Source organism: Geospiza fortis, unplaced genomic scaffold (genome assembly GCF_000277835.1).
Source record: "Geospiza fortis unplaced genomic scaffold, GeoFor_1.0 scaffold120, whole genome shotgun sequence".
Taxonomy (NCBI): Eukaryota; Metazoa; Chordata; class Aves; order Passeriformes; family Thraupidae; genus Geospiza; species Geospiza fortis.
This window is the reverse complement of record NW_005054364.1, coordinates 1,695,300-1,715,991: the sequence shown is the minus strand read 5'-3', so window position 1 is coordinate 1,715,991 and position 20,692 is coordinate 1,695,300. Positions and strand designations below refer to the sequence as shown.

General features: G+C 38.7%; 1 protein-coding gene across 1 annotated transcript in view; it reads right to left on the bottom strand.

Annotated features, from left to right (window-relative positions):
• The window catches only part of CNTNAP2 (contactin associated protein like 2), a 1,021,786-nt gene that overhangs the window by 73,021 nt on the left and 928,073 nt on the right, over window positions 1-20,692 (bottom strand). The window contains exons 18-20 of the mRNA XM_005424150.2: window positions 19,007-19,243; window positions 6,978-7,223; window positions 5,363-5,496 (exon numbers count right to left, since the gene is read on the bottom strand). Coding sequence (XP_005424207.1) covers window positions 5,363-5,496; window positions 6,978-7,223; window positions 19,007-19,243 — 617 coding nt within the window. The remainder of the gene's footprint in view (window positions 1-5,362; window positions 5,497-6,977; window positions 7,224-19,006; window positions 19,244-20,692) is intronic.

Sequence of the window (20,692 nt, the reverse complement as noted above, 5' to 3'; positions counted from 1 at the left end):
CTTTACTATTGATAGAACAAATTATTTTTTTCCCTTTAAGCAAAACATGCTTGGAAATTCATTAATTATTCTTTTTATGCAATAGAATTACTGGATACGAGGAAACAAAGCAGAGGGTTAACTGTTGCATTGATGTTGACTATGGTTTACATGTTTTACCTGTGATTAAAATCCTGGATACTTAAAATATGTTTTATTTATGTCAGCAGCTATGGAATTTGTAAATAGTGTCTGACTGGCTCCTTTCAAATCATGAGCACTACTTCCCCATTCCCTACCAGTTAAATGTTGGCTAAACCAGCCTTCAGATTAATCTGGTGTCTGGACAATTTACAGCACTACCCAAAGGTTGCTGAGGCAGCATAATTCCCAGAAAATGAAGGAAATAAATAAAGATGGTATTTCTACATCATTTTGATGGCATAACAACTATTACCATTTCTAATCATAGGGTAAATGTTTTCAAAATGTGACTCAAAAGGAAGAGTTTTCAGAGAAGAGTTTTAAAAATTGTTTTAAGTCTCAAAAACTATAGATGGATGAGGGTATACTAAAATAGATCAGTTTATTTAGCATCTTGCAGACAAGATGAAAAGATGTTTTAATCAGCATCTCTAAGAAAGTGTGAAGGGGAGTGATGCCTGACATTACACATTTCTTTCATCAATCAAGCATAGACACAAGGATCCCAAAGTTAAATGTTGAATTCAAACTGTAAATTAGGTGCAAATTCTTTACAAGAATGGTACTTAGCGCTGTGAGACATAGTCAAAGGATATGGTACATTTTCTATCATTTGAAGTCTTTAAAGCTAGATAAAATGTCTTTCTACAAAATTTGTTTTACTGCTATCGTTATTTTTGGGTTAGCTGCAGAAAATAATTTGGTGATTTTTTTACGGCCTCTCTTAAGCAAGAGCTCAAACAGTGATAATTTTCTGTTGAGGCTTCAAAATAGAGGAAATATGATGGTTGTGATTCTACAGCAAAAATAATGACGGGAGATGAAATTATAGCCTCACTGAAGTCCACAAGAAAGTTCCCACTTGCTTTAATAAAAACAAAACTTAATCTACAATTATAAAATCTTTTACTATATTAGTTGCATTTAAGATGGGGATTATATGCAGACTCCTTTGCTCCACTTCACCCATTTTATTTTACTGCTGTTATGTTTACCATTTTATTTTGTAATTCAGATTAGTTTTGAATTAACTTTGAATGATTTACATTTTTAAACCATCTAGGAGTGTGGTATTCACATATTCTTTGAACAGTGAGTTTGCAATTGCTCATATAGGAGTTTGCAATTGCTATCTCTTTTCAAGTAGCGTAGAGCTCTAAATGGAAATGCAAAAATTCTTGCAAAAATTCTGTTTATTCTTGATTTCATTTGGGTAGGGTCAAGTATTTCATTGATCATTTTTCACAAAGATGAGTGTACACTCTTGCTTGCCTCTGGTGAAGTTGGAAAATGGAGACTTGTACAAATACATTTTCTGTATTGTTCTCAGCCTCAGCTGAGTTCAGGTCAAGATTTATCCATAAAGCTTCATAATTTAGCAGATTTTGAGCAGAGTCAGCAATTAACATTGAGATTATATGGTGTGTGCACCATTATTTGTGTGCAGCCCCTCCACCACAGTTTGACATATTGTCCAGGCCTGAATGAGAGAACTGTCCCCATCCTTCTGTGTGGCCTTTTGAGAAGATGAGCAGTGGCTGCTGATAATTGTCCTGAAAGCATAGTGAAAGTTTAGGACAGAGTTTCTTCAGTCCTGAAGAAGTTGCTCTGGTTTAATCCTTCTCAGGAACAAAGAAGGTGTTAAAAACAGTGACTCATAACCCCTTGCCAGAAACGGCTTTAAAGCAGGGATGGAGATCTGGACACCTGTTGAGAACGTACATGTGAGGAAGTTGACAGTCTGAGTCCTGCTGACCACCAGCTTTATTCCACTAACAATCAAAGCATATCGTACATTTCTCTCTTTTTTTTTTATTCTCATATTTTTAATTTGTAGTAGGCTGATCTACCTTTGTGCAAAAGAACATAAAAGTCTCTGATCCAGATTCCATCCTGATTTTACTCTAGGGACATGCAAGGAGGCAGAAGGTATGAATCTTGCACTCAGGATGCAACTACTACAGTTCTTTAAGGTACAATTTAAAGCCTGCTGGAGGCAATGGAAGTCCTTTCATTTACTTCAATGGACTTTGGATCAGAACCTCTGCTAGGGAGCTTTTGTCCTTGGCTTTCTTCAAGGAAGATTTTACTGATGTGTGAATAGTGTTAATCACCCATGAACACTTGGTAAAGAGTGATCTGGTTTTTATGATATGTAAAATACCCCGCTGAAGCATGAAATCTTCAAATGAAATCAAACAAAGTAAAACTTGCCCTCCATAACCTAATGAAATGTCATCTATTGGAATAATGCATTCCCCATCTGTAAGTCTGGGCTTTTTCTTGCCACAAGTGAACTAATGGAGCCTTGGAGGTGTGCCATGGTTATTTGTATCTGATATTTTACTGGAGGGGAGGGATAGGAATTATTACTATCAAATGTTAATTTTGTCCCCCTCATGGAAATAAGAAAATAAGCATATCTTTCTCCCTGAAATTATGTAATTTCCTTTTTCTGACATGTAAATTGACTGTATATCCTTAACCTTATCCTTGAGAAACCACTGGCAAAACAATTGAGAGCTTGTACTTTAATGCAGATCTATTGATTTGTCTGCAGTCAGTGAATGTATAAAACTGAAATATAAAAACTATTTGACAGTGCCTTTGCTACTACCTTCAGTCTTGACTGCCATGGCATGTTAGGAATAGGGATACAATTATAACAAAAGCAATTCACACTAAATATTTGTTCTTGAATTTATTTTGTTACCTTATGGACATATAGTATTGTGGATATGTTGATTTCAAATCCCACCTCAAATTCTGATTTCATGTAAGTAATCAGTGGCCTCCTGTCTGCCAGCATGAGGTGAAGTCTCATAGAGTTCACTAATGAGTCTTTTTTCATATTTATATGTAAGTGAAACTCCTGAGAATCATGCTAAAACTCTGATTCACACAGCTCATATGGTACCAATTTATTGCCTGGCTTCAGATTTTTTAAAGCTCTCTGGCGCTACAGGGTTATTACAGTAATTTAGAAAGACAGGTACTCTAAGTATGAACTTGCTGTTAAGATCTCAAAAATACTGAGTGCTCCTGAATTGAAGCTTTGATGAGAAATAAATCCTTCTTGTGACACTTTTATGCCCTGTAGAGATCTGGAAGTGTGAGCAACAGCACCTGGCAAGCAAGCTGTCTTCTTTAAAAGCAAGCAAACCAGCTGCTCATCAGGTTGGAGAAGCATTTAGCAGGAAATAAAAGTCTACTCAAATGCTCATAGCTCAGATCTGCAAGAGAAAACTCATACTTTATGATTTGTCCTCTGAATACTGAGAAAAACTGTATTCATATCTTCTGCATTTTCAAAAACTGTGAGGAGTTCATTTTTGAACAGGAGTGATTTTCAAGTGAACAATCTACTTAGCAGATTCATTTCTGTCCATGTAATTTCTCTCATTTACAGAAGGTAAGCAGATAAGTAATTAAATAAACATATGGAGGTCAAGCAAAATTTGATCAAAATAGTCTCTTTCACGAGAGGAACAGGATCTCTGCATTTGCTTTGTACGGGACCTTTCTTTCGCTATTCTTGCATGTGCATCAGACAGATTATCTCATGTAATAAGTCTCAAATGAATCTGCTTTCTGGCTACATTAATCAGTTTCAGGCACATTGAATAGATTAAAAGTTTTTACCCCAGGAAAGCAGCACTAACCAAAATGTTTCCAACTCTTCAAAGTTCTAGACAGGCAGTGGTCTCATAAGACTCTGGGAAAGAATTATTTGGAATCAAGTTCAGGTGAGCTGATGCAAGGCTAGAACATTTAACTGTGTACATAATTTCTATCTGGGCAAGATATCTCATCTGATCCCTTTGGAATGTAATTTTTTTAGTTTTACAGCTGCCTAAATCAGCCAGCTAGGACTCCATGCCATGCTTCCCCAAAATAAAAGCATTTAACATCAGAGGGACACCAAACTATAAGTCTTCCTTTATTTCCTTCTAGCTGTAGGAGAAATAAATGCAACAGCATGCAAGACAGACACACACATCAATATATATCCCTCCCAACCTCCAAAAGCCTGAAAAGAGTTTGGATGTACACCTATGTATTTTTTAGGTTGTTTGGAATTTTTTAGGTTGTTTGTTATTGTGAATAATTTGGTGACAATTCTACTTCAGTGCATCCAGTGTTATTCTGAGTACTGCGAGCCTCAGACAAATGACATTGAAATGCACTGAAAAGTTTCCTTTTGATACCTTGAAACAGTAATTTTCAGGAATTTATTTTAATATTCGGGTAGATAATACTGTGATGACTACCATCCTTCACCTTTTGGCTTGGTTCCCAAGGAAACGTTTCCTTTTTCTATTTCATTTGTTATTGGTTTTGGTTTGCTTCTTCTGAGCTAACAAATCCAGATTAATGTCTCCCATCCACCTGACTCTCCTGCCAACAAAACTGTTCTTATACCCTGCTCACAGTCTCCGTGTTTGCAGATGTGACAATCACGGAATGGAGAGTTCTGTGGTGACCACAGAGAAGAGGCAGCCTAGAAAGTGACTGCTTCTTGCCGTGCTCCCCTCAGTTATAAATAGCATTATCCTATCTCAAAGTTTTGTGAACTGTGATATATGGAGAGATGAAGCTCCTACCTGTGCTGTACCAAAACCTAAATAAGTCAGAGGTATGTGCCTTCAACAATACTCTCTGTCCCAGGCTTATGTCACACAAACGCTTAGGCATCTGCTCACCTTTGCAAAACAGCTCTGGCAATTTCACAGGACTGCAGGGTAAATTTAAATTTAAAGATATCCTCATTTGCAGACTCAGGACTTACAGAATAATATTATTTGCATCAGGCTTCACTACCATTTAAGATGCTGTAGGGTATCCCTCCTGGCTTCCAGCTGCTGCTCCAGAATGGCACAGGTTTATCCTAAGTCCCACATTATCTATCAGCCCAGATGTCTCTGATGCCCTCGAGCATCTACAGTGACACCTGTATTAGCCCAGCTGTCATCACACTAAAATGAGGATTTCAGAACAACATGAGTCGATGCAAGAGGGAGTAGATAGCTTTTATTAACTCCTAGGAGTGTGATCTGCAGGCAGAACCCCATCTACTGTACTTTTTATTTTCTAAATATCGCCAATCTTTTCAGAGGACTGGAGACCCATCAAAAAACAAAACACTGCAAGGTACGAGTGATGGAACCAAGCAGCTCACCTGCAGTATGATGTCCCGGCCATTCCGTGTGACATTAACGGTGTGGGGCTGGCCATTGGCCATGTTCCTGTGGTCAATGTCAATGTTGTATGGCTCTTTGGTGCCCCCGAGGTTGTACCGGATTTGCAGATTCCCTAGTGAAAAAGAAAAAAATGTGAAAAGCACCCTCAGGTATTTTGATCTTTATTCACCAGCTATTTTCCCATCTTTATTTTCACATACAGCTGTTATCATTTCACACTTAATTGCTCTCATAGCTGTAAGAGAAGAGCTCGTGTTTGGGATTATAAAGTTACTGGGCCGAAACTGCCTCTAGTTTATAATCCAGAAGTGTGACAATGACCAGCATTTCCAAACCACAGTGTTTGTAAACACCTCAGACTGCAAACCAAACAAACTGGAATTATGCCTTGAACAATATGGACAATTGGTACAAAATTGAGCACATCAAGTAACACTTTACTGTTGAGATTATTATTCTTGCTGCAGTAAAATTCTATGAAATTATACAAAGCATAACATTTTCTACAGAATAAACCATTGACATGCATTGAATAAAGGCAAAATTACAACAAATTAGCACTGACACATAATTCACACATGGGAATTTCTTGCTCTCGCGTTTAATTGTTGTTGATGAGTGACCGTCTGGACTTCTATGGAAATTTAGTATTATATTGTGAAATAACAACCAGAGGTTACATTGTTGGAAAAGTATAGTCAGGAGTGGCTAATTGATATTCATAACATACTGCCAGACAGATTTTTCTTTTCTAAACAAAAGTGGAGTGTCTGCTCTTCATAACACATTTAAATATTTGATTAAAAGGAGGAATGTTTGAAAAGGGAGATGCAGCCCCCACTCTTGATGAAAAATGGAAATATTCTGGCCCAAAAGAGCAGACTTAGACCTCTGTAACTACAGTTAAGTTGTGTGATGTTGGATTTCTCTCATGCACATCCTTTCTTTCCCATGAAGGGAAAAAAATGAGTGGCATGTAGAATACTCATATTACCCCATAAAAAAGAACAGTAGTAAAATCATCCTAATTATGATTTTCATGGGGCACTAAGGCACTATTTGGAATCGAAGTATATTTAGTTCATATAGTGTTTTAATACTTTAGCAGCAAATGGTCCATATCCAACCTTCATCCATCACCAAAATGTTTAGGACATTATATACTATACTACATCCATATTTTAGTCACGTCAGTGAGTATCCAGATTTTCAGAACAGTGCATGACACTTTCTACTGAATACTAGGGATATTGCCAGTTCAGCTATTCAGGTGCCTTCACGTGGATGTCTACTTGTCCCCACCTTAATACTGGCTCATGGCATGGGCCTCATTGTTATAGCAGGTTTTTGGTCTCTTTCGTTTGGTTAGTTTTGCTTTGTGAGAGAGAGTTGGCTGAAGAAACAGCACTAAACTGAACAGTTACATCAGTACCAGATCTAGTAGAAGCAGAATGAAGGTTCAGGTTTCTAAGTGCTTTACTTTAATGTGACAAGGGTGAAGAGACTTTCTCATTAGTTCAGAGCTTCCCCTGAATGTCAGCCTGGTATTGTCAATTGTGCCTTCGATGGGGAGAGCCCGGAGCAGTTTCTTACCAATGGGGTTCACAAGCACAGCCATGAAGTCCGGGGTGTAGGAGCTGACATAAAATAAGACACAAGGAGACTTGGTGGTGCTGAAGCTGAAGCTGAGCTCTTCCTTGTTCAAGCTGAGGTCAGGCGCTGTGATCTCAGGATCTGCAGAACTCAAAAGCGTCCGGCTAACTAAATCCTTCATGCTAGTCCCTGGGGAGTGGAAGTTGTAACGAAGCCACATTCCTTCTTCAAAAAATGCTCCCACATCTTGAACACAACAGGAAAAGGAGAATGAAAAGAAATAAAGGTAAATTAAATGTGCCATCTCCTTTTGGTTGAAACATATTACTGTGACTTGATCAGTACTTATCTGTGCACGTTTCTACTGCTGTGCTATTTAAGCACAATATTTAGGTCAAGATTCTGACTATTTTCCTATGAGAATGAAAAAAACAATCTCCACTTTATTTGTGGGTACTTGGATTCACAAAGCAAAGGAAATATTTCCTTTGGGGCTCACAGAAAGTCTATGCCTATATCTCATATCAGTACTACAGACAAGGATAATTATGATTTAAATTTATTCTCATTGAAATTTTGAGGTAGATAATGCTTCAAAGAGGGAGATACAAGGAAGAGTGGCTTAAAGGACACAGTAAACAAACAACAGCCAAGGAAAAGGAAAAACAGCAGTTCTGACCACCAAAATTGAGTGGATTTGGAAGGACCATCCAAAGGAATGATGACAATTCCAGTCCCTAAAAGGACTGGGCAGAGTGCTGTAAGTTATCCACTACTAGCACAATCCTTCACGAGAACTCCACAACAAGCATGCCCTTATGGGAGATAAAATTAACTAGGGAGCTTGACTCAGCTGGGAACAAGAGGCAAGAGATACCTGAAATGTAGATCCCAGGAGGTGCTATGGTTTTCAAACCAATCTGAGACAAGATGTGGTGTTCCAACACTCTTGATAGAAAATACACCTCCTTTTGACAGAATTAATACTTTCAGCTGAAAAAGCACTGGTAGTGCTTCCCATAATAATGCAGTCCTGCCTCTTCCTCAATATTGAAATCATAATTCCAGGCTGCTGTTCTTGCAGCAATGCTAACTTTGATAACCTTCTACAGGAATTACTGCACAATTGGCCACCACTGGTGTCATCTACTCCACTGAGGATCACTTGACTGATTTCCTAGGGCAGTAACTTATTTAGAGACATCACAGTACTGGATCAGCTGTGCTGTCTGGGTCAACATTGTGAATGTAAATTTTTAAATGATATGTGAACCTGATTAAGAAGGTGCATCTATGAACAGTTCATAAGATAATAAATAATGATTAAAGTATTATAATCATAACATCTGGGTACTTTATTCAAAGAAGGGCTTTAAAAATACTTAAGGCATTAAACAGTCTTTAAAAAAAAGTCTTTCATTGTCTACTACCGTTCTACATGATGCAAAGTTGCCACATTTGCCCATCTAAACAAGAAATTGTTTAAACAAGAAATTGCCGATCTAAACAAGAAATTTATTTTTATTCCATTTTAACATTTTGAAATAAAGCAAAGGCTTTATTTCAAAACACATGTTGGAAGATGCTTATTTTTGAAGCTTTACACAGACACTAAGCAAGTCAGGAATGAGCCTTCAGAATTCATTCAGAGTAGCTGAGCAGAGAATAGGTAAGAGGATAGGTAAAATTATAAAATTATATTGATGATTCTTTCCAGAATTTTGCTAAATCTAATGCTGGAAAAGCTTTATGTTTTCTTGCTGTCATATAAAATTTCCCCCAAACTCAAAATATCACAGCTGCTGTCACTAAATGGACATATAAAACACAGAGCCAAGCTGTGGTCCTGAAGTGCTATAAGTAATTCAATCACTCTGATGGATTTATACCTGCAATTTTATAGGGGAAAAGTTAAATCACCCAGAAAAAGTTATGGGGGAGGCAATTTCATTTAACAACTATATTTTGCAGTAGTCTCAACTTTAGTGCTCCTGGATTAAAAGTGAAGGGCTCTGTCATGAAAAAACTTCCCCAACTCATGATGCCCTATGCCTCTAATAGTGGTGTAAGAAACAAGTGTTAGCATGCAAAAATCGAAAGCAGTAGCTCCAAGTATTCGCAAGATGGGTCTAAAAATATCCCTGTGACCACTAATTTATTTTTCAGCCCCTGCTTCTGGTTGACACAAGCTGCTTCTGGGGCAGGTGCCCTATCAATTACGCTGGCAGAGCTGCCGGCCGTGCCGGGTCCTGCCGCTGCCACTGCTGGTGGGGACTGCAGCCCCCGTGGAGGCTCCACACACGCACTCTGCACACTGATGCACAATTATGTTTGCCTCCAGCCTGCTTACTGCTTGTCATGCCTTTCATTTTAGAAGTAATCTTTGGAATTGCCTGGCGCTGTGCTTGCCCAGGGCCTCACGCTCTGGGGATACTGGGACCTTCAGTCCTGACCTCAGCACTGCTCTGGGGCTGAACTGGAAAGCGTGTGAAGCATTTTTTCCAGAGCTGTAAATGTTATAAATTGCTATGTTAAATGTTCATTACTACAAAGAAAGCTTTAAGTAAATGGTGCTCTCTGAAATGATATTCAGATTATTCTGCAGTTTTGTGAGGTGAATTTGATCATCCTTGTGGGTCTCTTCCGACTCTCAATGCTCTGTTCTGTGACTTTTTATTCCAAAAGGGTTTCACGATGGAGCAAAGAATGTTCTGTATGTTTAACTTGATTTGTGCTGAGAAAATAATTTTCAATGTAGCTCTATTATTACAGGCATACAGGGTATTGTAATAAACCTTGAAATTCTCCTCACATGCACATCACCTCTTTTAAAAGGCAGGATAAGAGGAAGGTTCACTTTGGCTTTGTGAGTGTATTGGGCCTTCAGTAGGAATATATTGAATTCTCTCAAGTTCCAGCTCATCAAAGAGGTTGATGCACATGATTATGCACTTTACTGAAAGAAGCTGAAATCCTTGCAGCAGGACTGCAAAATGCTCAGCAACTTACAGGAGCAGGTTGCTTAAACTATTAGGACATACCAATAATATCTAAAACATAATTTTCCCTATCTTGAATGCAGGTATATGATGATTTGGAAATGCTAAGGGCTGACCAATGAAAAGGCTACCTACTTTTTAGGTCACAAGTGGTGACCTTGACGTTTACACTTGAGGTCACAAGTGTAGCATCTTCCTAAAGTTGTGTCAGGAATATGGAAGTCCTTCACCCAGAAAACCATTCAAGCTCACTGAATAAAGAGGGTAAAATGCAGCCCAAATCCTGCTACTGAAATGTGGGGGAAGTTTCCATGTACAACTCGTTTTTGTTCTGTAATATTTGAAATGCTATCTGAACAGATGACTCTTGGGACATCAGGCATAAGGCATAGTAAAGATTGCTCTGCAAACCGCCCTTTCAAGACAGAGACCTTAGGGAAATGAATGTGGTGCTAACAGATCTATTTTCTTCAGAAAATAATACCTATTTTTGCACCAACATACAGTGCAGTCACTCTCTTTTGACAGACTTCTCAAATATAAACACTTTGGGCTGGCTTTGTAGAGGAACCCAGAACAGAAGCTGTGGATTGTTAGAAACAATTTTATCAAGCAAGGTGAGTGTCCCCAGTGTGAATGGCACATATGTTACAAAATTGCCCAGCTTCAATTTGGAAAGGTGATCCAAAATTTCCACAGAAAATGTACATGTACCCAGAACTGAAAAAGTTATTTTGAAGGTCATGATTCTTTGGTCATCACTACAGTCTCGCTCTCCCCACTCAGCAACTTTTATTTTTGTACCCTCTTATTCTGTCTGGGATCGGGAGTATTGAAAGACTGGAGGAAAAAGCCAAACAACAACAAAAGTCCCTATTTCTCCTACAAAACTTGCAAAGTCTCGTTACTTTTCTGGGCTGGTGATGTAGACCTAAGAAAATGTAAGTAGAAATCTTATTCTCCTCTACTGCTTTTTACATCGTGAAATATCAGTATTGGTTCTTCTGTTCTTAGGTAGTGACAATGATCCTGTGAGCCATACGGACATGTAGAGGACTTGTCTTTCTCCATAACCTTTTTCTCAGCTCTGAAAAAGCCTGCCAGCATGGCACAGGTGTGGCTTAACACAACTTCAGCAAGATTTTCTATCCAGGTGCATATATTTAAGATACAGAGCTCAGCAGTCTTTATAGCAATTGGGTTTGCTCTATGCTGACAGTTGGGATGGAAATGTTAATAGGAATTGTCATGAATCAAGTACTAGATATTACTCCTAATAAAAAAACAAACTGCAGATCTGTGGAGCTACCAAAAAAACCCAAACCAAAATTCCAACCTCCCCAATTTAAACGCAGGACCTTTTCAAGGGTGGTATTGTACGAAGTGGAATCTCCCTCCTTTAGTAGGACAGCTTTCACTGACTCAAGCTGATGACTCAATTTCTCACAGTTTTCCAAGTACACTGGATCAGATTTCTGTCACCTTTCACCTGGAGACCAAGGAGGGAGTAGTGCTGGTTATTCACTTAATGGGCATAGCAGGCATACCTACCTTACAAAAGGTGAAGACAAAATCCTGGCAATTACAAACCCTGGCAAGGACGTGAGAAATGGAGAAGGAAGAGACTCTCTCCTCTTTGTTTCACAAAGCTGACTCCTTACAGCTGTAAGCATGTCCCATCTGAGGTTCCTAAATGCCTCTTTGGCCCTGCTCAGATTCAGGAAGTTAAAATTATTACTCTGTGATGCTGCTTGCCAGTGCTCAATGCTATGTCTTCCCTGCATGGAGTTCTGGGTGTGAAAAGCAGCTTTTTCAAAATCCTAAGCAAGGACAGTCACTGGCAACGTTTTAACACTTGGTGCATTTACAAAGATTCTTCAGATACGGTAGAAGGTTGAATAAACTCTGTTTTTGCATAATTTCCTTTCTTTCTTTTTTTTTTTTAATTTTACTGTAGTTATGAATATTGAATATAGATTAACCAGACCTTGCTTGTTCATCTTATGGTAAAAATTGTGCTTGGGAGCACTTAAAATTTCTGCTACTTCCAGACTGTGGTCTCAAAAACTAAGACTTGTTTGCTGAGATACCTTCTGGCCATAGGGCATCAGTAAAGGGTCAGACTCTCACAGCTGTTGATCTGGGAGAAAATTTGAGGGCCCTGAAGGTGATAATGCTTACCATTCATCTGGTTAGCTTACTCAACATTTTATTCTACCTTCAGGCACAGTTAGTGCGTGATATCAGGAAGTGGGGATTTAAATTGCTCTACATCCCTCATTTTCTGGCTGCTCTTACTCTAATAATCTGTGATGCATGTTGGAACTTTCCACCAAAGTACAGCAATTGCTTGTGGGCCTTAATAGAATACAAACCTAGTGAGGACTTGCTTCTTCTATATGAGTGTATCAGTATTCAGTATCAAAAAAAGCTTTCTCGAACTATCAGAATCAGGGGATATACAAAATAATGTGCACCAGTGAAGCTATGGTGAGTGATCATAAATCCATGCAAAGATTCCCACTACTTTCAGTAGAACAGGATGAGTGCCACAGGAGATGGGGTTTAGCCACCTGATTCATGACATTTTCAAGCCTCCCTGGTCGATGCCAACAGGTAGATTCTGCCAAGAAGCAGTTTAATATGCTTAAACAAGGCTGAGCTCTGAATCTACTTTTGTACTAGCCCTGCAAAACAGGGCTTTATGCCACCTTTCTATACCTGAACAGAAGTGTGCATGCCACAGAGAGCCTAAAAATGTCAGGAAAGTTGTAGTTCATTCTGTACTGATTTGAAAGTAGGATAGAAAGTTGATCTGATGTTTGGGACAACAGACTCAGAGTAAGGGAATGGCAACAGGTGCCATGTATTTTCTGGCAAATATAAATGACAAGCCAGCTCCATTTCTAGGGGAAATATCCATAGTGGTCGAAAAGAAAAAAACCTAAGCACCAACTTTTTTCCATGCCACCATCAAATAAAATTGGATGGATGAAGAAAATGTGATGTCAAGTGTACAACTGACCGGATTTCCTGATTTCCATGATTTCCTGCCAGGGAGTCTGTGGAGGTGCTCTTTAGGAACCTCAGAGATAAACTTCCATCCTTGCAAGACCCATTTGAGAAATATTAGAGACTGTCATTTCCTGATTTCACAGTGTTCAGAGCAACAACCTCGATAGGTGAGACCTGGCTTCAATTCCTTCCTGTACTGCAGGTATCCACTTTAAATCTGAGCAGATCCTTCCTGCCCTCCTTTGCTTTCTGCATTACCATAACAAAAACCTCTTCTCACATCACAGAGCTATTGTAAGCATAAATGCCCTATCATCTTGTGAGGTGCCAAAACTATTTAAGCAGCATGCAGATGTATAAATATTGCACATGGGTGTCTGGTGTGAGAACTCAAGCCTGTCAGCTGCCTTTGCACAGGCGTGCAGCAGCCAGCAATGCTGCTGAGGCTGCTCTACTTAACTTTCACAAAACATCTGCATTCAGTGAGCAATGACACTAAAGCAGGCCTAGTTTAGTTGTCTGACCAAGAAAGTTCATCCCATTTTCTGAGCCAGGACTAATTATTTTTCTTTTTAACTTATCCCCCTGATTTATTTGTTTTCTGTGTATATAATAAGGAATTTGTGCTTATTATAAGTAGTTTATTATGGATGATAAGTGAGCTAGCAATAATATATTCAGGTTGATAATCAGTTTATAACCAGGTTGATATCTCTTAAAGATATGTAAGTACTATTGGGAAGGTTTGTTTTTCTTTAAAATAAAAACATTGGGTTTTTTTCCAATGAAGGACTTGTTGCACTGAAGTGCAACTTTCAGAGCACTAGAGCATAACTGTGAATGTTTAATAAGGCAATATTGACAGGACTGAAGAATGGAATAGTTTTAGAAACTATATCTATTTTTTGTGAGTATATATATTTACCAAAAGAGGCTAAAACCTGAGTCCTACAGGTAAAAACCCTGACTGCAGCATTCAGGCTTACCAGAGTGGGAACTTAGCATTAACAACCTGAGGAAAACTTCTCATGTAACTTTCTGCTAACAGATCACAATCATGTTGAAAACAGCAGAATTTTTTGGGGTCTGGGAGAGAATGTTGCCTTAATTTTCTGGATTCTGTAATTCTGAACTATGAAAATGAAGAACTTAGTTACCTTAAAACACTCTAACAACTACCTCACCATTTCTTTCAGCAAAACAATGCAATGTTTTTGCCAAATAAAGGGAATTGAATGAGTCTAACCAGGGCAGAATTTGGAGTTGGTCGGGTGTCAGTCTGAGAGTCGGTGGATGGGCTCAGAGCTGCTGCCTCCTGATGTGCCTTGCATCCACTCAGCCTAGTGAAAAGCTGTTTTTTTCCTCTTTGAGACATAGAAGGGAGCAGGAAAAGAAGGAAATCTGACTGTGACAATACTACTTGTAAGTGCTTTCAGGGTTCATACAAATATAAAAACAAACATGAAGGAGCTCATTTCGGGCATTGTCTTAAGGATTGCAAGAATTCACACTGAGAATCTGAGCTTTACTCCAAAGGAGGAAAGAAAAAAGAGTGTAGCATCTCCTTGCTGTTTGTTAATGCAAATTGAGTAACTGCAGAGAAACTGAAAAGCTTTGAATTTACCCTTCCAGCATACCTGAAGGCACATGAGTCATAGCACCAGCTATTTAATTTTTTAAAAAAAAATTTTCCTTTTTGGCCTCACTCCTGGTGGGTGTAATTTCTTCTCCTACTGTTGTTCCACTGCATTTCAATACCAAAGGAGGAATGCTTTCTCCCTGGGGTATGTCCCACATCAGAATGCTGCCACATGCCCTGCATTTGACCTTTGCTTTTTATTTTTATTTTTATTTTTTGTTTAAAGGGAGGATTTCGATTTTAGAGGAACAAAAATTAATTGTTTTCTCAGAAATGCTTTTATGATGATAAGACAGCTGTGGGAGAGAAAAAAAAGAGAATTTATGCTTAAACAAAGGACAGGGAAAGGTCAGAAAGCAATCTGCAGGATGGCAGAAACACTTCAGCTATTCCTCAGAGCAATTTCTCTGAGCAATGAAAGAAGTAAAACCAATTGCATATGCCTCAAATACAAAACAAAAATACAGTTAAAATAGATGTCAGACTGCATTTTCATACTTCTTTTTGTCCTTCTAAAAAAAATAGTGTAATTTCCAGACCACTACAACATCATTCACATTGTGGTGTGCTGCTAATAAGGCTGGAGACAATGCAATTTCTTGTCAGTCATCAGTCAGAGGCTCTCAGGACAGATTTCATCAGTGAAAGAATCCACAACATGCGAGGCCTGCTTTTGTTGTGAGGTGTGTTTATTACCCATGAACCCCTGTATGGTGATTTCCTTATAGCAATGGTTTTTTTTTCCATCAATTTTTCCATCTCCTCTGCTAGCACTTTCAGTATGTAACCAACCCCAAGAAGTTCACTGCAGCCAAGTGATTTCAATATCAAAATGAAGCCTTTGGATAAGGAAAGTTTCCTGTGGCAAGAGAAAATCAATGGGCAGAGAAGTCTGTAAGGGTTACATTGTGCCACTTTTCACTCCAGCTGAGTGGCATATTTTTTTGGTAATATCTCATATTGGTTTGAATGGGATGTCAGGCACTACTGATTACCAAACCAACAGACCTATTTGGCCTGGAATATTTACTGAGAGGAGGGAAATAATGAATCCTAGTCTGTTCTGCAAAGCACTAACCATGTTATTTTCTGGCAGCCAATGGGAATTCCTAGTGAATGTGACAAAGAAAAATATTCTTGCTTGCCTCATATTAGACTTACCCAGCATTACAGCAACAAACAGCATATGTGGTGCAGGTTATAAAAGTGACAGAGCACCATTCAACTCTGTCATTATAAAGAAAAAAATAATTGAAAACAGATCATACAGTATTTGAAAGCATGTTCATAGATGTTTCAGTGCTTTTACAGAGGGGAAAGTGTCAAAGTGTTAATGAAAAAACAGATTGAAATATAAGAATTACAATCTCTTCATCAAAATAAATTAAAATATAATTTAGACATAATTTTATTTTACAGAAAAAAAAATCAAATTTCCAAAACTTTTTAATTTTTTTATAAATTTTGAAAATATTTTTTTTAAACTAGAACATACTTAGCTGTTTTGTCATTACTTATATTGCAGTTGTTATGTATATTTGACCTTTGTTTCTAGAAAATACATTCAATCTCGTCTCATAGGCCAAGAGGACACAGTACAAGATTCCAGGAGCTGCTATTAGAAAGAAAATGTAGGACTCCCTTCTTTCCCAAGTCTAGGAAGCTTGACAACACACATAAGTTGTTCCAGTGCTTTACTTGATTAAAAAGGCATAATGCAAGTTAAATTGACAATGTAAATGTAATGGGCTGTAAATGAATTCTTCCAAAGACCCCATTATCAGCATTGTTTGTTACAGAGATTTTACAATTATTTCAATCATTGGATGCCCCAGTCTGTTTTGTGTAATTTATCCTCTAGCTTTTTCCCCAGTATCCCATTGTTCTTTCTGTAGGGAATCCTCATGAACTCACCCACACTAAATCACACTTGGGGATATTCTAGATGAGTACAGCAGTCTTCAGCACTAACAGATAGGAAATTGGCAATTTAAACCTTGTACATAAGATCTAAAGGATTTAGAGAGCCCTTTTTAGCCTGGAACAGATTTGATATTGAAAGCAGAGATCTGATGTCATGTTTAAATGGCACAACACCGCATGGCACAGACATTCCTGCTCTAACAAGAATACTTCTGCACGAGCACCAGCTCACAGCAAGCTTCACTGCACGCCCAAATTATCCCTGTCTGAGCTCTGGGCCCTTGGCTGCACTGGGACACTGACAAGGAGAAGAGTATAACATGTATAATATTACTGCCATTGCTATGGAAGTGCTTACAGGCCAGCCAAAACCAGGGTCTGCCTGTGCTAGGTGCTCAATTATTCCCAATTATTATTATATTAATGGTATGTTTTTATTCTGCTAGCTCCATATCCAGGAAAAATTAAACACTTTTTAGCTTAGAGCTAGTTTTAGTGGAAGGCTGGGGCTTACCTCTCCATAAGAGGAACAAATCCCTCACAAATAAAAGTCAATGTGATGAGTTCTGGCAGTATAGAAAAAGCTATGAAGTGAATTCAGTGAATATGGCATGGCAGTAATTATCTTTAATTATCTTTTTTTTCTCTTTTTTTTTCTTTTGGTGTCAACACATGATCTGTGAGACACTGACCTAATTCCAGCCTGAACAGGTTTCCCCTACCATATAACTGCATTAGTGAACAGAAATACTAAATATGCATTACCATTATCCATGACAAATCATTTGCTAAATTAACTGAAATTACTGTATTCACATTCTCAGGAGCTGCTGTATGAACAGTCCTGAACTGAATGGACATGTTTAATAATTTGCTTTTGAAGCAGCACAGCATGGTGAAAGCTGATGAAATTCCTGCATGCAAGCACAGTGGAAGCCATTACCTAGAGAAGCAGCTGCTTCCCTTCTGCTGCACTAGAAATACATCATATTTATTTGAATTCAAAAAATAATCATGCCAGAGATTCATCCATATCTAGTGATGTGAATATTTGGTGATATGAAAACAATCCCTTGGCTTTTTAGAAGAGGATGTTCCAGTGTGTGAGCAACATCAGCGATGGACAAAGCTTTGCCGTGACAGAATGAAATGAAAATTAACATACATGGATATAAATGAAAGTGGCTGAAGTGTGTGAGGAGGAAATGCAGTCCACAACACAGCACCAGGTATAAAGACTCCCTGTTTCTGCTATAAACTTTCTGCTTCCTATAAGTGTGGCTAAAAGAGAGCAGGGTAAGGATATTTGCAATACAATTCTCAGATTTTGAATTGGAAAAAATCCCGAGAAAGAGTTGAAAACCAGAACATCAAAGGCCAGGTGCTGTCCCCTACTGCCAAATTAGCTTCATGAGGGGACTCTGGTGTCTGGTGACCGAGACTGCCTGCAGGATTCCTGGTTCAGAGAGGAATGTAAAAGCAGAGGAGCACATTATGAGGCTAGAGGTTTCTTTAACATCAGAGATACCGATGAGAAGAGCCTTCACATTTTTATCTGAAACTTGGAGAAAGCTTTGAAAATTATTAGGAAAAGCATTGGATTAGACAGTCAAACAAGAAAAAAGAAATTAGTACTTCTCAATTTTTGTTGTTGGATCCCGCTTTCCCTTGCTCCTTGACTTTCTCATGCAGACCTGTGCATCCACAGTATATTGTTCTCTTATAATCATTGCTTTTGAAATTCCAGAACATATTTTAAGCATTTCCAAAGGACTGACATAAATGTGGGAGCTCTGTGTCCCCTTATCCCAGCAGGTTCAATCCCTAACCCAGTCTGAGGTGCTAAAAGACTTGATCTACTTATGGATGGATAAAATTTTTAAACCAAGCGCTGGCCTCCCAATATATGAGATGTTCAACCCAAATGTCATACCTACATGTCTGAATGACTAGGTAGCTTTTGTTTAAATCCATGTTTTTCTTCTAAAGAAGTTACCATGACATTGTGCTTGTTGGAAGTTATGGTTCTACAGCTCAAGACTAAGGAATACTCTCTGCCAGACCTGCTACTAGGCATTCCTGATGCATTTTGTTGTGCTATTTGATTTAACACATAGTAACACATAGTCCTCATAAGAGGTGTCCTGATGGATTTTTTTGTGCTATTTGATTTAACACATAGTAACACATAGTCCTCATAAGAGGTGTGGTTTTAAACATGGATGTATAGTTTGAATTGTTAGCAAGAAGTATTAAACAGGATTTACTTGTTTATTTAATGAAGCTAAAGCATCGATTCCATCGTGTTTTCTTCCCCCTCAGGCAAATAGTTCCCCCCCCCACTCTGCCTCCTGCACCGAGGCATTTATCTTTTATGCAGAATGGCTCAACATTTACCCCTTATGTAGAATGGCTCAACATTTACCTTTCATGCAGAATGGCCCAGTATTTACCTTTTATGCAGAATGGCCCATCGTAGGCAGTTCTGGAGCAGTCACAGGAGTAGCCATTGTATTTCTCCACGCATTTGCCCCCGTTGGCACAGTACATGCCGTAGCTGGTGCAGTGGCCAGAGCAGCCAGGCTTCACCCCAGGTGTGACCTTGGCTCTCTCCTCCAGGTCCAGCGTCACCCCGTTCATCCTCAGGGAACGAATGCAGCCCAGGAAGCCTCGCTGGCCTCCTGCAGCACCTGAGAGGGAACGTTGGACTGTGAGACAACACTGAATGGGTTTTATTCCTGTTGCTTCACATGAAATATCCTGCTAAGCTTGTGGCAACTTCTTTATAATTGCCTTGTACTAATGACAATAACTCAGCGAAACCTAGCCCTTTGATATCATACCATTAGCAAGCATAAATGTAGTTTTTAATCAATGCTTGTTTTATACTAATTAGACATTTGGGATTCTAGCCCTACACTGGAAGATTTCCTTTCATTTCAACTTCAATGTTTTTAGAGATAACAGTGGAAGAAATCAGCTTGGCTGAGCTGCTAAGGTGTAGCCTTTCTCTCCTAATGATTAGTAATGGTGGGTGCTAGTAATAATGCCATAATATGCTATGGAGTGTTACATTTTTCAAAGCTGGGCAAAAAAAACCGGAGTCAAATCTCCAGTCTCAGTTACAATAGGAAATATTCACATTGATTTCCAAGAAACATCATGTATACTATTTAGTTATCAGAGCATAGACTGGAGGATGGAACACTGAAAAACTACATTTGACAATCTGGGTTGAGATGGTTTTTTATAGCAGTTAATAACAACTGTCCTTTTTCACCCCAAGTAAACACTCACTGAAAAAATTTGATTTCAGCTCGGAAAGCCTTATCTGAGGCTGGATTAGAAACAACGATCTAAAAAACCCAAACTAAAAAATGTGAGTAAATAACAATGAGTGCTGGCATCTTTTCTGCTCATCCCTCCTCTCTTTAATTATTGCAGTGCTGCAGGTGCCAGAGAGTCCCTGAGGAGATCTGAATGCTCATCACCACAGAGCACAGAGGCTGATATTTACCTGAGTGGGGAAGAGAACTAAATACAAACCAGAGAGCGCTCCTTCAAACCAAGTACCAGAAACTAGATGATTTGGAGTAGGAGCAGGCAAGGCTTGGTCTCTGCTGAGTGCACATGGCAGAGGTGTTCTGGAGTGATTCCATTCTATGTACACTTGTAGCCATGATATTTTATGAAAAATCCTTTCCTTAGGATTTTTTCTCCTGAGAAGTTGAGAGGTCTCAGGAACAAAATGTACACAATGGTTATCTGCTGCTGTGGAATGCAACAGGTGGATCTGTGCTGAGTCTCATGCGGTTGTTTCTAATTAATGGCCAATCACAGTCAGCTGGCTCGGACTCTGTCCAAGACAGAAGCTTTTGTTATCATTCCTTCTTTTTCTATTCTTAGCTAGCCTTCTGATGAAATCCTTTCTTCTATTCTTTTAGTATAATTTTAATATAATATATATAATACAATAATAAATCAAGCCTTCTGAAACATGGAGTCAGATCCTCGTCTCTTCCCTCATCCTAAGACCCCTGCGAACACCGTCACATACACTCATACATACTGCAGTGATGGAAAATCTTCTTTGCCCTCTCAGTGACTGTCCTAGCCCTTAGGACGCAAAGCCATCACCC